Source organism: Pantherophis guttatus, chromosome 14, assembly GCF_059756535.1.
Source record: "Pantherophis guttatus breed Tessera chromosome 14, ASM5975653v1, whole genome shotgun sequence".
In the NCBI taxonomy this organism is placed as follows: domain Eukaryota; kingdom Metazoa; phylum Chordata; class Lepidosauria; order Squamata; family Colubridae; genus Pantherophis; species Pantherophis guttatus.
In genome coordinates this window covers 717,939-732,523 of record NC_142076.1, presented here as the reverse complement: position 1 = coordinate 732,523, position 14,585 = coordinate 717,939, and the positions used below count along the sequence as shown (strand labels likewise).

The 14,585-nt window shown below is 40.6% G+C and overlaps 1 protein-coding gene across 4 annotated transcripts in view; it reads right to left on the bottom strand.

Moving 5' to 3' along the window:
- Window positions 1-203: 203 nt before the first annotated feature.
- Window positions 204-14,585, bottom strand: part of TBL3 (transducin beta like 3) — a 53,961-nt gene continuing 39,579 nt past the window's right edge. For all 4 annotated transcript variants that reach the window (XM_034420669.2, XM_034420671.3, XM_034420673.2 and 1 more), the window contains 7 exons: window positions 13,782-13,852; window positions 12,430-12,586; window positions 8,708-8,766; window positions 7,400-7,503; window positions 5,921-5,992; window positions 3,642-3,800; window positions 204-448 (listed from right to left, as the gene is read on the bottom strand). In XM_034420669.2, the coding sequence (XP_034276560.1) occupies window positions 333-448; window positions 3,642-3,800; window positions 5,921-5,992; window positions 7,400-7,503; window positions 8,708-8,766; window positions 12,430-12,586; window positions 13,782-13,852 (738 nt within the window). In that variant the 3' untranslated portion in view covers window positions 204-332. The remainder of the gene's footprint in view (window positions 449-3,641; window positions 3,801-5,920; window positions 5,993-7,399; window positions 7,504-8,707; window positions 8,767-12,429; window positions 12,587-13,781; window positions 13,853-14,585) is intronic.

Here is a 14,585-nt window from a genome sequence, read left to right as displayed (position 1 = left end):
AATCATCTATGGTGAAGAGCAACCAGGGCTCACCAAGCTTGGTGAACTAAGCCATGCCGTCCACCACCCTCCCAAAAGGTGACTGTGAAAGTATGTAGATTAGTTCATCTGTGAAAGATCAGTATTGTTAAGGAATTAAGTGTGTTATTTTTTAAAAGACACTGGGGTGGAGAACTTGTATGGCCCAGCAAATGAGAGACAAGTTTATTTATACAAATAAGTATGTATTTATTATATATTTATTATATAAAGCATTCTTTAAAACATTGTTGGTGAGGGAGTGTCAAACTGTTTAGGGATGTGGACAAGTACTGGCAGATGAGCTTCAGCCGTCATGTCTCCATCTCTTCGTCCCACCTGGGAGCCTCAGCCAACCTCATGTTTTGCCACATGAAATCAAGGAACATGGAGGCCTGGAGTAGCCGGCCCAGCCTCTGGAAGTGGCGTTCTGCAAAGAGGAAAAAGGAAATGAAAACTAAGGAGGCAGGCAAGGGCAGCTGTCCTTGGTAATGGTTGGTTACCTACTCAGCCTCACTGGAAGTTGGTGGTTTTTAAGGCTGGGACCAAATTTACCACATTCTTTCATGGGAAGATTGCTTCCCTCCCCTTTGATAACATGCCGTGAAAGGCAATGTCAAGTGTAGTTAAGGCAATGCTCTCAGTGGTGGCGGCATTAAGGAGGCTTGGCTACCTCCATGAGTGACAAGAGGTAGGAAATGTGGCTGCCAGATGACAGTCCAGTCTCTTCTTGAAAGCTTCCAGGGATGAACCTCAACTTCTGAAGGCAACTTCTGTTCCAATAGTTGATTGTTCTCACTGTCAGAAAATTCCTCCTTATTTCCAGGTTGAATCTCTCCTTGATCAGTTTCCATCCATTGTTCCTGGTCTGGCCTTCAGGTGCTTTGGAAAATAGCTTGCCCCCCCCCCCATCTCTGTGTGGCAGCCCCTCAAGTATTGGAAGGCTGCTATCATGTGTCCCCTGGTCCTTCTCTTCACTAAACTAGCCATGCCCAGTTCTTGCAACCATTCTTCATATGTTTTAGTCTCCAGCCCCCTAATCATCTTTCTTTAGGACAATTGGGCTGACCTTTTACCTTTTGCAAGGTAGCCTACAACAATTCTTGGCATTGGAGCACAGGGGTCAACCCATTTAAGATGGCCTCTGGTCAGAATTTTGTAGCTATGCCAGAGCTGCCCCAAGAAAAACAAGAAATACCTTCCCTAATGGACTGGACAGCACAACTCCAGAGCACTTGGCCAGTAGCCCGTAAGGCACTGGAAGATGCACATCAGGCACAATAGAAACAAGCCGACAAAAAACCGTGTGAAGCCAAAAGATTTTAAAGAGGGTGATAGAGTTTACCGCTCCTTGAAATATTTAGTCTATCCAACAGTTGAAGAAACTGGGACCTAAATATGTGGGGCCATTCCCCCTTGTTAAGGTAATTAATCCAGTCCCTATGCATTGGAGTTGCCTAAGAATCTCAGCGTATTCACCTGGGTTTCACTGCAGCTTGTTGAAACCTGAAACTGTGACGCCTCTTTGCCCTGCATCTGATGCCTCTCCTGGGCCAATTTTAACTGAAGGAGAGAAAGCAGCACTTTGAAATTAAGGAAATTCTGGATTCAAGGAAACATAGAGGCAGGCCCCAATAACTAGCTGTGGGGAAACATTTTCCCTCTGCACAGTCCAAACGGACTCTAAACATGTCTGAGCTCCTAAACTCCTCCAAAACTTTCACCGACCATGCCCTGAAAGCCCTGAATGTGTCAATGTCCTTCTGTGCTGATGTGTTATTTTGTTCTGTGTATTTTGTGTTTTTCTTTCTTGTAGGGCTGAAGCTCTGTGACGGGAGGGGGGGAGGGGCACGGATGTCAGCTTCCTTCTTCACTTGCTTGCTGTCAGCTGCCATGGGAAGGGGAGGGGGGGAGCGATGGGCACGTGTGTGTGTGGGGGGGAAGCGTGAAGGAGGAGACCGTGGAAATTTTTCATGAGGCTTTGCAATGGCCAGCTTGGACTTTGCTTATCTGTCCAAGACCATTTCTTTAAGCTCTGGTATGCAGCAGCCAGAGACGATGCACCTGAATCAAAGACTTTTGGCCATTGTTTGAACTCTGGTTGCCTAGTTACAAGGTTGGGGGGGGCTCTTGGGGTTTTTTCATGTGGTTTTGCCTCAGATCTTGCCTGGATTAACTGCAGTAAAAATACTTTTGCCTGGATTAACTGCAGTAAAAAAAAGTCCCTTTTCTCTAAATCTATGGACTGAAGGGTTTTCCTTCCTAGGATTTGAGTTGAGGCAGACCTGACAACTCTGCAACCACAATATTTTTCCTGTAGGAAATCTACTATAAACAAGAGAAACAGAGGGCACTTGAAGCAGAGGGCAAAAATAAATATACTGGTGCATTGTAGAAGACATAGCTGTCTCTTGTCAATATCTGAACTCAATTTTTCCAACAAGGAGCAACGTGAAGAATTGTCGATCAAATTTCTGTTCCATGATCACATATTTCTAGGCAATTTCTTATTTAGCACATAATTATTTAGATCCTATGAGGTAATAGTTTGAATTGATAAAATATGCATGGCTTCAGTTGCATGGTCAAAGTCACTGTTCTAGCTTCTTTAGCACACACACACACAGGTGTGGCTGTCCCTGCATCATCTTTCTTCATTTATATCCTTCAGATGTGTTGGACCCATAATATCTTCCAGCCTTTGCTGAACCAGCTGAGGATTAAGACAAATGCAGTTATTTGGGAATCTTTTCCAAGGCTGAGAAAAAAAAACCCTCAGCAGAGAAACATTTAGTTTCACATTCAAAGCAACAGAAGAAGATGCTGCAGGCCCACCAGGAAAATTGGAATTTACATAATTACTCTGATCACATAATAATGAAACACCCTAATCTTTGCTTTCTTGGACCGAGCTCAGTCCCCAAGCTGCCCTCTAATGGCCTGGGAATTTCCCTTTTGCCTGGAGCTACAGGAAGTGTGTGGGGGCGGGCGGGGTGCTTGGGTCTAGAGAAGACTACATGGAGGGATTTTTCTGCCTTGATGAGGCCTTCCTGGAAGGATCAGAACCCATCTATACTCTAAGGCCCCTTTTGGCCTCTGAGGAGCTCACACTCGCACACACACACACCCTGAAACCAGGTTCATGATGATGCAGGAACTAATTTCTGCCTGGCAGAAAAAGCTGATTTGCATCGAGTCTCACTGAGCAGCCGGATGATGTAAGAGGAAATCAGGACCCGCCCACTGAAAATTTTCTTGACCTGAAAGGCTGAAAATGGGGCTGGGGGGCAGGGTCATTGTCCTACATATATTGTTTGCTTCAGATTCAGACAATATAAGGTACCCGGGTGTCAGGCCCCACTTTGAAGGTGAGCCACGATAGGCTGAAAAGTAGAAACGTGATGAAGAGCCCAGACCTGCAGACCAATCAGAGTTGTTAGCTTGTGATAAGGCTGTCACTAAAAACTGAGCCTGAGCACACAAGAACTTGTGTGTATTTCCCAAAATATCAAATGTACATTTCAACTGTTAAAGTCAAAGCCATTTAATCCTATTTAAGAGCAGATTTCTTGGAGAAACAAGGGCCACCATTTACTGATGAAGTTGGAAGAAGAGCTACTTGCCTGTGTATGGCAGGAGAGACTCCACCGCAGTTTTGATCCCTTCATACTTCAAGAGATCCTCTGGATTCTCGTGCTTGAGGAGGATTTCCACCACTGCCTGGGCTTCGTGGCAGTTCCGTGTGTTGGTGTTCCACGTGATGGAAAACTTCAGAACTGCCTCTGGGGAAAAAAGCACAAGAAAGACACATTAGCAATGAGGGGCCGCTGAATTCATACTTACCCTGTTAAGGGTTGTGAGATTAGATGCCTCTTACCTGCCTGCTTTATTAAACAAACTAACAAACAAACATGGCCAGTTAACTCATACAAGATGATTCCAGGCAGCTTACCATATGAACATTTCACCATGTAAGAGCCCATAAACATACCATCCCACCTTCCAGCCCCCATGACAGCAACCATGCAATCACACCAGCCGCCTTATTGGCTCTGTATCAACCAGGGGTCTCCATGTCTTCAGGGCTTTCCAGAAAGTAGAAAGTTGGGAGGGAGGATCAATCTTATCTCCAGGTAAATGGTATTCCAAAGGGAGGAGCCACCACAGAAGAGGACTTTTTCCTTAGTCCCACTAAACGTACTTCCCTAAAAGATGGGATCTGCAACATACTGTGCCTTCCTGCTCTGGTGGGCTGGAGTAGGCCTTTAAAGGTGATAACTAGCCCCTTAGATTGTTAATCAGTAACCAATGCAGGTCCCATAAAAAAGGGACTTGTGCAGAAGTATGTGGACTGCTGCATTTTGAACCAACTTGGAAGTTTTGAAACATAATACAATGAGACTTTGAAAGTTGGACACTAGAGGAAATTAGAAGGAACTAAAGATTACAATTAAAGAAAAAGAACACTTGCATTTGACTTACAAATACAATATGGAACAAAATATATGTATTTTAACATTCAACACACTGAAGGATATTTTTTAACAATGGACCCACAAGTTAATATTAAGCATCTGCCTCTAAATATAGTATTTAAAATATGTTATAGAAGAGAAACAAATTTTATCAGACAAGGCTGTGACGTGAGACTGATCTGAAAACGGATTTATAAATTACAGGCTACAAGAATAATATGTAAAAAGATGCTACTCTGGATATACAAAATAATTCTGTTGATGTCTTAATAATTAAAAGGGATATACAAGTAAGAAACCAAGAAGTGACCTGGATAATTTTCCTATATAAGAGGCTTGTTAAAGCTTTGAATAATTTTGTAAAAAGGAACAAAGAAAAAAAGGAAAAAAAAAACACCTCAGGTTCTAGAATATTAATTTGAAGGAACTAAAGATCAAGATTGTTAAAAAGAAGGAATATAAAGTTGGTTTATTTGATCAAATTTTAAATAGATATGTGGTTATCTCTGGGCCCTTAATAAACTTTTGATGATCAGGACTTAAATGATGAGCTTTTAAGGATTTGTTTATAGATATGAGATGGGAAAAGCAGATTTGTTTCATTTTTAGAAAAGGTGATAAATTATTAAAATCATTTATACTTGTGAAGGAGGAAGTCATTTCTTTATATATTTCTTTTCATTTTCTTTACTACACTCTTATTTTTTCTTTTGTTTCTATTTTCCTTTTTCTGTGACATTTTTATTCCTATTTTTAGTTTATATTAGTTTTTTATTGTTGCACCTCTATTTTTTAATAAAATTACTATAAAAAAAGAAGAAGAGTGGCGTTCTTCCAGCTGGACTAATGTTTCCTGGCTCTGAAAGGCAAAGATTCTTAGTTTGAGTTTCTTGGCTAGAGGAGGAAGTCCCCAGGAGAACTGTTCTATCTGTAAAGGAAAATAGGTAACTAGGTTGACTTCTTGTCTCCAGTCAGGAGAAAAAACGTCGGGAATGGGAGTATTTAACCAGAAAAAAAAGGGGGGGCAAAGGTCAAGCTGCTCAATGGTCTTTTGTTCCAAAGGGATTATTCCCCCTTCTGTTCAATCAAGTCTGATTCTCGGAGACTGCCTCTTTGCAAGTTTTTTTCAGAAGTGGTTTGCTATTGAGTCTTTCTTAAAGCTAAGCGACTCCAACCCAAGGACACCTAGCTGGATTTTGTCTAATGTGGGACTAGAACTCACGGTCTCCTTTTCTACAGCCTGATGTCTTAACTACTATACCACACTGTGTCCCTCCAAAGGGCCAATTTTCAATAAAAAGAAAGAAGTTTGGACCGAGAACTTCTAGTTTGTCTTTTGTAAACACGCACAGATGTCTGCATGCACCTGTATACATAAGAAAACCCATGTGTACGCAGAAGCTGGGCCAACTGGGGTGCATACTGACCCTTTTGGTCTTTCCGTAACTTCATCAAGTTCTTTGCCAAGGCTTCTTTTCCTCTGGGCTCCTTTAGGATGGCTGAGGGAGACAAGATAACCAAACGTGATCAAATTCCCGGTGGGCAGAAAACAAGGGGACAAAAATGATCGCTCCACCTGTGATCCTGCTCTTTACTGAGAAAGACACCCTCCCTCCATCATATTCTCAGGGCTGCATTGGACAAACTACAAACCTTAACTTATGACTGTAATTGAGCCTGGAATTATGGTCATAAGTCATGGCAGCCATTGCCATGTGACCACACCCAAATTTATGACCATTTCTGTGATGATCATTAAATGAATCCATTATACACAATGGGTGTCTTTTGCTGTAAACCAGAAATAAATGCTGAAAACAGCCAAAAAACCTTGAAAACTGCAGTCACGTGCTGCAGGACTCTGCAAACGCAAGCTGGTTACCAAGCACCCAAAATCGATCATGGCGTGGCCATCAGGCTTTCGAAAACAGATGGTAAGTAGTTCCGGAGAGGTCCATTATAACTTTGAACAGTCCCTAAATGACCACCGGTGGTGTGATTGCACCGCTGCAAATTTTTACCAGTCTCATCTGAATAAATGTAATATGCTGCAGATATCTCTTAAAATTAATACCCTTAAAGGACATTACAAGGACAATATAGTTATAATATATAATTATATATTTACTTATATAATAATATAATTATAATCCTTGACGTCCTTGTATGTCAAGATGTACAATGTTTTGGGACCTAGAATCCTGGTTGTCCCTTTAGATGTTGCACCAGGGGATATACACTTCATAAGAAAATAAGATCACAACCAAAATGGATCAACTTAGGACAAAATTAAATTGGATTTAATGAAATAGAACATATGTTATTCTTCCTGTGTATTTACCATAGCTTTAAAAATCATGATTTTCTGGCAACATTTAGATTGGCTCTTGAGCTAAAATTTCAGATTTAGCCCAAGCTGCTGGTAGCTCTCTAAATATGTTTTCTTTCGGTTCCCCCCCCTCCCAATAGCAATATGTCCCAAAGAGGCAGGAGCCACTATTAGCACAAATACACATTTTTTTGGGGGGGGGGGAAGAGAGAGGCCGCTAGGTAAAGGGAATCCAGCAACAACTGTGTTCTTCGAAGTGAATACCTCCCCATCCAGTAAACTGGTAATTATGATTAGAGTGTGATTCTAGCTGCACATTCTGTTTAGACACCCCATAACATCTCTGGATGATTCACATACAAAACAACTCTATTATGAAATCTGGGAAAAATTTAAAAACCCTTTGAAAAAGTAATGTTTGGGCTGTCTTGGAAATAAGCCTATGGAGGCTGATGAGACCTCCTTAGGTGTGATGTGCAGCGTCTGGCCACTGAGTGGGACTCTGGGGCGGGGGGGGAAGGTCTGAAGCCAGAGGAAAGGGAAAGCCTTTCGGGCTTCCTCTGAAACAAGGTCTCACCCTTGATGACGGTCAGCACTGTATGAGGCCGGTCCAGGGAGAGCGCCAAGCCCAGGGCCTTCAGGAACTGCTTCTTGTGCAGCAGATTAGCCAGCTCCTGCTCTCTGGAAGACACGGAGAAGCAAATGGGGGCTGGGCTAAACTGAAAGCAGCAAATCCACCCAAGGCAGCTGAGATTCTTAGATTCACAGGGGGAGTTTTTTCTATACCTGAGTTCTACCCCTATTCCTCTGTTGTGTTGGCCATTTAGCTTTTACCACAACCTTAAAGTTTGTCTGACTGAAACACAAAGTAGCCCAGGGAAACACACTCATACAGCCACTGACTGACAGACCAAAGCCAGCAATATGGAGATAGGTGGCAGCAAGAGATGATGCCCTTCTGCCAGCCCAACAGGTAGGGAATGGCTGCCTTTCTAATAGTAATTCAGCAAAGGTGAGCGCAAGGTAATTAAAAGGCACTGGGCAATTTGGCAAGGATTTCCCAAAATGTTCATAACAGCAAAGATCACAAAGAGTGTTGCTCTGCTGTTAAGGCCTGGTTCCACTTCTGAAAACAAACTCCTAAATTTAAAATTCCTAAGTATGTGCTTTCTACTTTGTTTGGGCTGGTAGTTTTTCATCCTGCTCTGAAGCATCTAGTCCATCTTTTCCACAATCCAATTATGCTGGAACTATTCTCGATGCATTAGCTGGGAATTATGGAGGTGGCCACACTGTGCAAATGAGACCGAGACCCCAGTCAGTATTAATTATATAATCCTTTCAAGTAGCCACTTGCCTGGGTAGAAGAAGAATTGCTGAGAAGCTGTCATACATGAAAATTGTTCAAGTGTTTTTTTAGCTGAAGCTCCCTAGTCCAAGTATAGCATTCCTTCATAACAGGCAAATGAATTAGACATTTTATGCAAATTCATACTTTTCATAATCTTATTTGCAAGCCTGCAACTTGTACACTATATCTATTGCAGTTAATTAAGCAATGTATTAAAAAGCAATTAGATGCCACCAATTACATGCGATTTGGAAACTTGATTTTTATCTAAATAACCACATTCAAAATAAATATACACAACACATGGCAGATTCCCAAAACAAATTTAGAGACTTCTCTTTGCACAATTACACTTTTTCAAAATACCTAAAAGCAAAGCACAGATATTCGCTAACTATATGCAAATATATAACTATATGGAATCAACGAGAAAAGCAAACCCTGCCATGCCAGCCAGAGATGACGGCGCCTCTTGCCTAACAACTAGAAGACGCCAGATGAAAACATGCTAAAACGCTGCTTGGGGATACTCACTTCAGGATCTGTTCCTCTTGCTTTGCTTGCTCTTCTTCGAGTTCTGTTTGAGTGACATCCTTTTAACAGACAGAGACATGAAACACAAATAGAAAAATCGCCAAATGGAGTGGTTGGTGCTTCAGAAGAGAATAAAACCTTTGAACCACATGAGATCCTGCCAGCTTTTTGGAACCAAAGCAACAGCCATGCATAGAACACAATATTGTTTCAAACTGTTGGGCACATAGCCATGAAAAGGTGCAACCACATTAATTTGTCAATAATACCGATTATTCTGAGTCCAGAGTAAAATTATATAGGAAACTTTAAGAACATATTGGAAGTGATTTTATGTTTTAAAATCTTTGGATGGCTTTGAAAGGAAAGCAACAGACCATAGACCTGTCCAATAGACAGGGAGCATGTGACAACCCCCTCCCCTCTTCTCCCCTCCATCAGCGGCAATGGCACCAGTAAGCATCACTCTCCACGAACTTTGGACAGCGGGTCTCTGGCAGCCCCAGAGCATCAGGTGGGGCTGGTGTTTGAACACTTTTCCCCTTCAGGATTCTACTCTGCAGAAGGTTAAGAGCTGGAAAGACAGCATCTTCTCTTAATCACTGTTCTTCTTGCTGCTTGTAGAAAGTATCATAAGTACAATTTTTACTGGACAAATTTAATATAGTGATTTGAGTCGCTTGGCTATTGCCTAAGTTATCCCATGAGGGAGGACTGAAAACAATCTGGGTATCGCTAAATTTGTTTCATAATTTCGTGAACATATTTCCTTGGTGGCAGCACTGATTCTTCCTGCCTCTCTTGGAAGGCCACTTGATCTTGAATTTCTCCATTCATCTCTGGAATGCTCTAAAATGAGATGTTATTAGGCTGCATTGACTCTTTTACATATAACTAATTTGGAATTGGATTCATGCACGTACAAAACCAGAGGAGGAGAAAATGTCTGTCAATCCTCACTTTCTCTTCAGCAGCCTCGGAAGACAAAATTCAATCAACCACTTCGGCTCCAATACCTGGCTTCAGATTTGGGGTTGAAATATGAAAATCCCTCTTTTAAAAATTAACTAAGTAATCCAATACTATATTGACTGACTGAAACATGCTCAATGATACGGATATGTTTTATATGAAAAGGTTCAATTTTTAATGAATTTATTATTTAATTTTTAAAAATTACAGACTACCTACCATTCAGGAGATCTCCTGGTAGGTTATAATCCAATTTGTTACATATCTATTAAAAATGTATCTAATTAATTATGTCACGATGTACCTTAAATTATGTCTTTTAATATTTTTCCTATAGTGATTGATCTTTAGGCAGCTTGGTCTACATGATACCCGCTGGTTGTCTCCAAGCTATATTGATAATTAAAATAACATACTACTACAATAACTCTCACTCTGTTTCTGAGATCTTATTCTTGTGCTACTAGACTGGAGGGCCAAATTTCCATTCTTCTATTGGTAGAAGTACATCTACAGTATAACCATAGAATGACACCAATAAAAGTTGCTAGCAGAATTTGAAAATTTTGCGCATCTGCAAATCAAGTTCAACATTTCCTTTGCAGTGTTAAAAGTTCTGACTCAGACTAAAGTCTATTTCTATTTCCTCCTCTGAAGTTGGAGACAAAGCTCTGATCAGGAAGAAAATATGGTATCAAATCCTCTCAGTGGCTTTTGACTCTTTCTAAAGTTGAGGAGTCCTAAGTATGAAAGCCAACACAAGAGGAAATGGTGGAACTAAATAGGAGGAAGTTCAGAGCAGCTCACTGGACTTTAGGATTTACTTGGATGGGATCCCTCCCTGGGAGAGTCTTGGAGGATTAACAACTGAATTTTAGTTACTGTTACAGTTGCTATCTTGGCACCTACCTGAAAATGAGCCTTTCAGGTAAGCTATTAGAGTGCAAAACAATCTATTGTTTTGGAATAGAGAAGATCCATCCTAAGTATTCTAAAAGATGGGAGATGCACCACAAACACAGAACAATCTTCCCGATGAATTCATGCTACAAAATTTTTCTCTCATATAAAGTAAAAATAGTAGACTACAGTTGAAGAAGCAGCTTCATTAAGTGGAAGGGCTTAGCAGACTGTCTTGTTTTTAAATGAAACTGCTATAAAGCAACAATTCATCCATAAACCCTTTGGAAGAGTTTCAGCCTATCTCAAGTACTGAATGCCTTCTATCAGTCTGAAGAGATGCAATACTGAAATAAAAATGCTGACTGCAATCTCAACTGCCAAGATTCTTCTTGGTAAGAACTGTATTTATATTAAATTTAGAAGCTGGAATGCTCTCTGGTAATCTGCAATCCAAGCAAACACAGCACTATTGAAGAAGGACACATCTAAGACTCTTTTAGGTACATACAATATGGGAAACTTACCAAATTTGTGACAGCTTGCAAAATTAATTCATAGATTTTTTAAATTAAGATTAAAAAGGACTCAACCAAGAAAGCATTGTATATATATTCTCTTACCAAATGTTATTACATTCAATCCTTTACCTGTATTAATGAACTAGAGAAAAACAAACAAATAAATAAATAAATAAAAATAGCTGGACAAAGTACATTTGGGGGAAAAGTTGATTTAAAATACTGAAATTCAGGAGCTATCCTAAAAAACACAGGCGTGCTTTTGTCCTCTCTACTGCTGATCTAGATGAGATGGGGTCTCTAGGTGGATTCCTTCCCTGAAGAATCAGGAAGGTAAAGAAGGTGACTTCTAGACCGCAGCGCTTTGCACAAAAGAAGCAACAAGCTAAGTAAAATAGTAACACCCAGCAGAGAATGCTGGTTTGCAAAATGTGGCCATGTAAGAGCCCTGGTGGAGCAGTGGTTAGAATGCATATTTCAGGCTGACTCTGCCCACAGCCAGGAATTCAATCCTGACTGGCTCAAGGTTGACTCAGCCTTACATCCTTCCGAGGTCAGTAAAATGAGGACCCAGATTGTTGGGAGAAACATGCTAACATTGTAAATGGCCCAGAGAGTGGTGTAAAGCACTATTGGGTGGTATATAAGTCTAGGTACTATTGCTATATCTGCAAGAAGCAGATTTGGCTTGCATTTGGTTATATTCATACAATAACACTGAAAAGCTCTTTCAAAGGGGCTTTCAAAAGTTCAGCTGTGCAGAATGCTTTTGGAAATAAAACTCTGAGTATATCACACCAAATTTGTATCAGTTGCTCTAGTACTTGTTTGTTTCAATTTAAGATTCTGGCTCTATTTTGTATAGGACCAGATTATTTGAGGTTCCATCTATATTCATGTGAAACTTCCCAGGTCCTAAGATCAACCAATCTTCTTCTCTGGCCTTCCATTAACATCAACCAAGTTAACAGGTATAACAATAAGATATGTTCAGTCGTAGCTCTATGTTTGTGGGGAAATGAGGAATTCCGGGATGACTTCCGTTTCCAAATTTTAAATCAATGGCACAGATTGATAAACTGATGGGCTTGGCTCCATGAAGAAATGAACAAGTAGCATTGACCAATGTCGTTGAGAAATGGCAGCCCTTTATTACGGATTGAATCAATACTGTGACAGGATCCTTTAGCTTTTTGTGAAGAATACTTAGTCCTAGGGAAGCCTAATAAGGAGAATGATAAAAATCAAAAATAAGAAAAAAAAGAAGGTAAAGCACATAAGCCAGGCTAGAATTGGGAACTTAAGATCAGCCAACTTTGCAGGTTCTACCTTCCACAATAAGACCCGTGAATCTGTGGAGCCGGTCACCACGGTATCATCCTTCTTGTTAGCGTGCAAGGCCCATACTTTGCTGTCGTGAGCATCTAAGGTCTTCACACACTCATTGTTTTTGATTGTCCAGAGTTTCAGGAGACCATCAGCACCACTTGGGGAAAGAGAAGCAAGAATTAAGAATGACCTGGGGTTAAGTTTGTGGCATTTATAAGTTGGTATCACCACCCATCTTTGGAAAGGAAAATTCACTCAAAATAGTTTACTTGTCAGAATTAAAATAATGGGAGGAAAACCCAGCAAAGTCAGAAGAGGAAAAAACCAAACAGGAGTAAAACTATCTACAAATGTATGTAGAAATAAGTATTCTTCTAAGAGGAGCAGTGAGGAAGCCAGGCCAAGGCCATGAAATCTCACATGGCTGATAATTTGTCAGTAATGTTCTTCCTGGTAGAAGAGAGGTGGACAGGCAGTGTGGGAATTTGAGGCCAGACACTGATTTTGGATGAGGGGTGGTTTCTCCCCACTTCACCCCAAAAGTATGTCCAGGAAAGGAGGAATCCTAAGTGGGAATCCAAACTCAGTACAGTAAAGATAAATTGGAACAGAATCAACCAAAGAGAAAAAAAAATCCATTCTAATCTTGTGACCAGCAAATTTCCTTTCCTTTTCCTCAGAAAATATAGCAAAACTTCATTACACAAGAATGAGTCAGAGTGGAGCCCAACCCTTAGCCACCCAGCCTGTTTTATCCCATGTGCTAACTGGGACGTCTGAATGGAGGCATCAGAGGAGAGGGAACTTTGTGCTGATCACTGAATCCCACTTTATCTTAGTTGGGGATGTGGATCAGGCCTGCATCTCTGCACCCCCCTCCCACCCCCAAGGCAGCTCTTCCCTAGAAAGCTGTTTTCAGGAAGTCCTATCATAAGTGAAACTGCTTGCACACTCAGGACACATAAGAAACCATGGAAAACCTTGTTCCCAAATACCATGGTTTGGGAGGGAGATCAACTATGTGCCATTCTTCTGTTTATCTGACTTTGACTTGTTCTACAAATAAGAGTTTAGCAGTGCTGTTTCTTTTCAACAGGGGCAGAAACAGGGATTAAGATTCCTGTGCCGGCTGGAATAAGAAACCTAAAAAAATTTTTTAACCAGCCAAGACATGAAGAAATTTTTTGCCTATCTTCACCGAAAGATAACATTTCAAATACCTTTGACAACACAGATTAAACACCCTGGCCAGCACCAGCTCTCCAAGCCAGAGTTTTACTAGCCCTGCTTGGAGATGTTGAAGTTCTGCCACATCAGCCTCAGCAAACAATCCCTTTCTCTGGTGGCCATACCTGCTAAGCACCTGTCCTCCTTCGCTCACAAAGATGACCTTCAAAACAGAGGCATCATGACCTTCGAAAGTCTGATGAGGAAGGAAAGATGAGAGATGAGCATGATATTGAGGACACTCTAATTCCTTCAGGCACATAAATAGCTGCATAGGTCAGAGAAATGGTAAAAAATGTGTAAAAATACTCATCTGCTTTCATGCAAAACAAAATCTGTTACTCCAATCAAAGAAAAGCTAAGAACCATATGACTTTGCTTAACAACTGCCCTGTTTAGCAACCTTTCAAAATTATGCTAGCACTGAAAAAGTAATTTTATGACCAGTCCTTGCACTTGCAACTGTCGCAGTGTCACGTGGTCATGTGCCCACTATTTGTGCACTCCACAACTGGCTTCTGATAAGCAGAATCAATGCTGTCTTAGCAGTAAAACCGCAAATCATGGTCATGTGATAACATGTTTAATGACCTGCAATGCCAAGTTAGAACAGTTTTCTAGTCCTATTTTTTTCTTTGAAAATGTCTACTTCTGCTGTTATTTATAAGACACAACTATTTAATAAAAGTGATGCTTTGTTCATTTTTGAAACATTTAGTCTTATTCAATAATGAAGGGAACTATTTAGCCTTCCATAATTTTCAATATCTTTTTTCTGCAGAGTATTTTTTTCTTGCTTGCTCCTATAATAGATAAATTCCACTTTCTCTCAGATAAACAGTTTTTAACTTCTTGTAGATTATTCCACCCACCCTGTAATTTTTATTTCTCTACTAGATGGAAATGCATTTATGTAAGCTGCTAAGTTT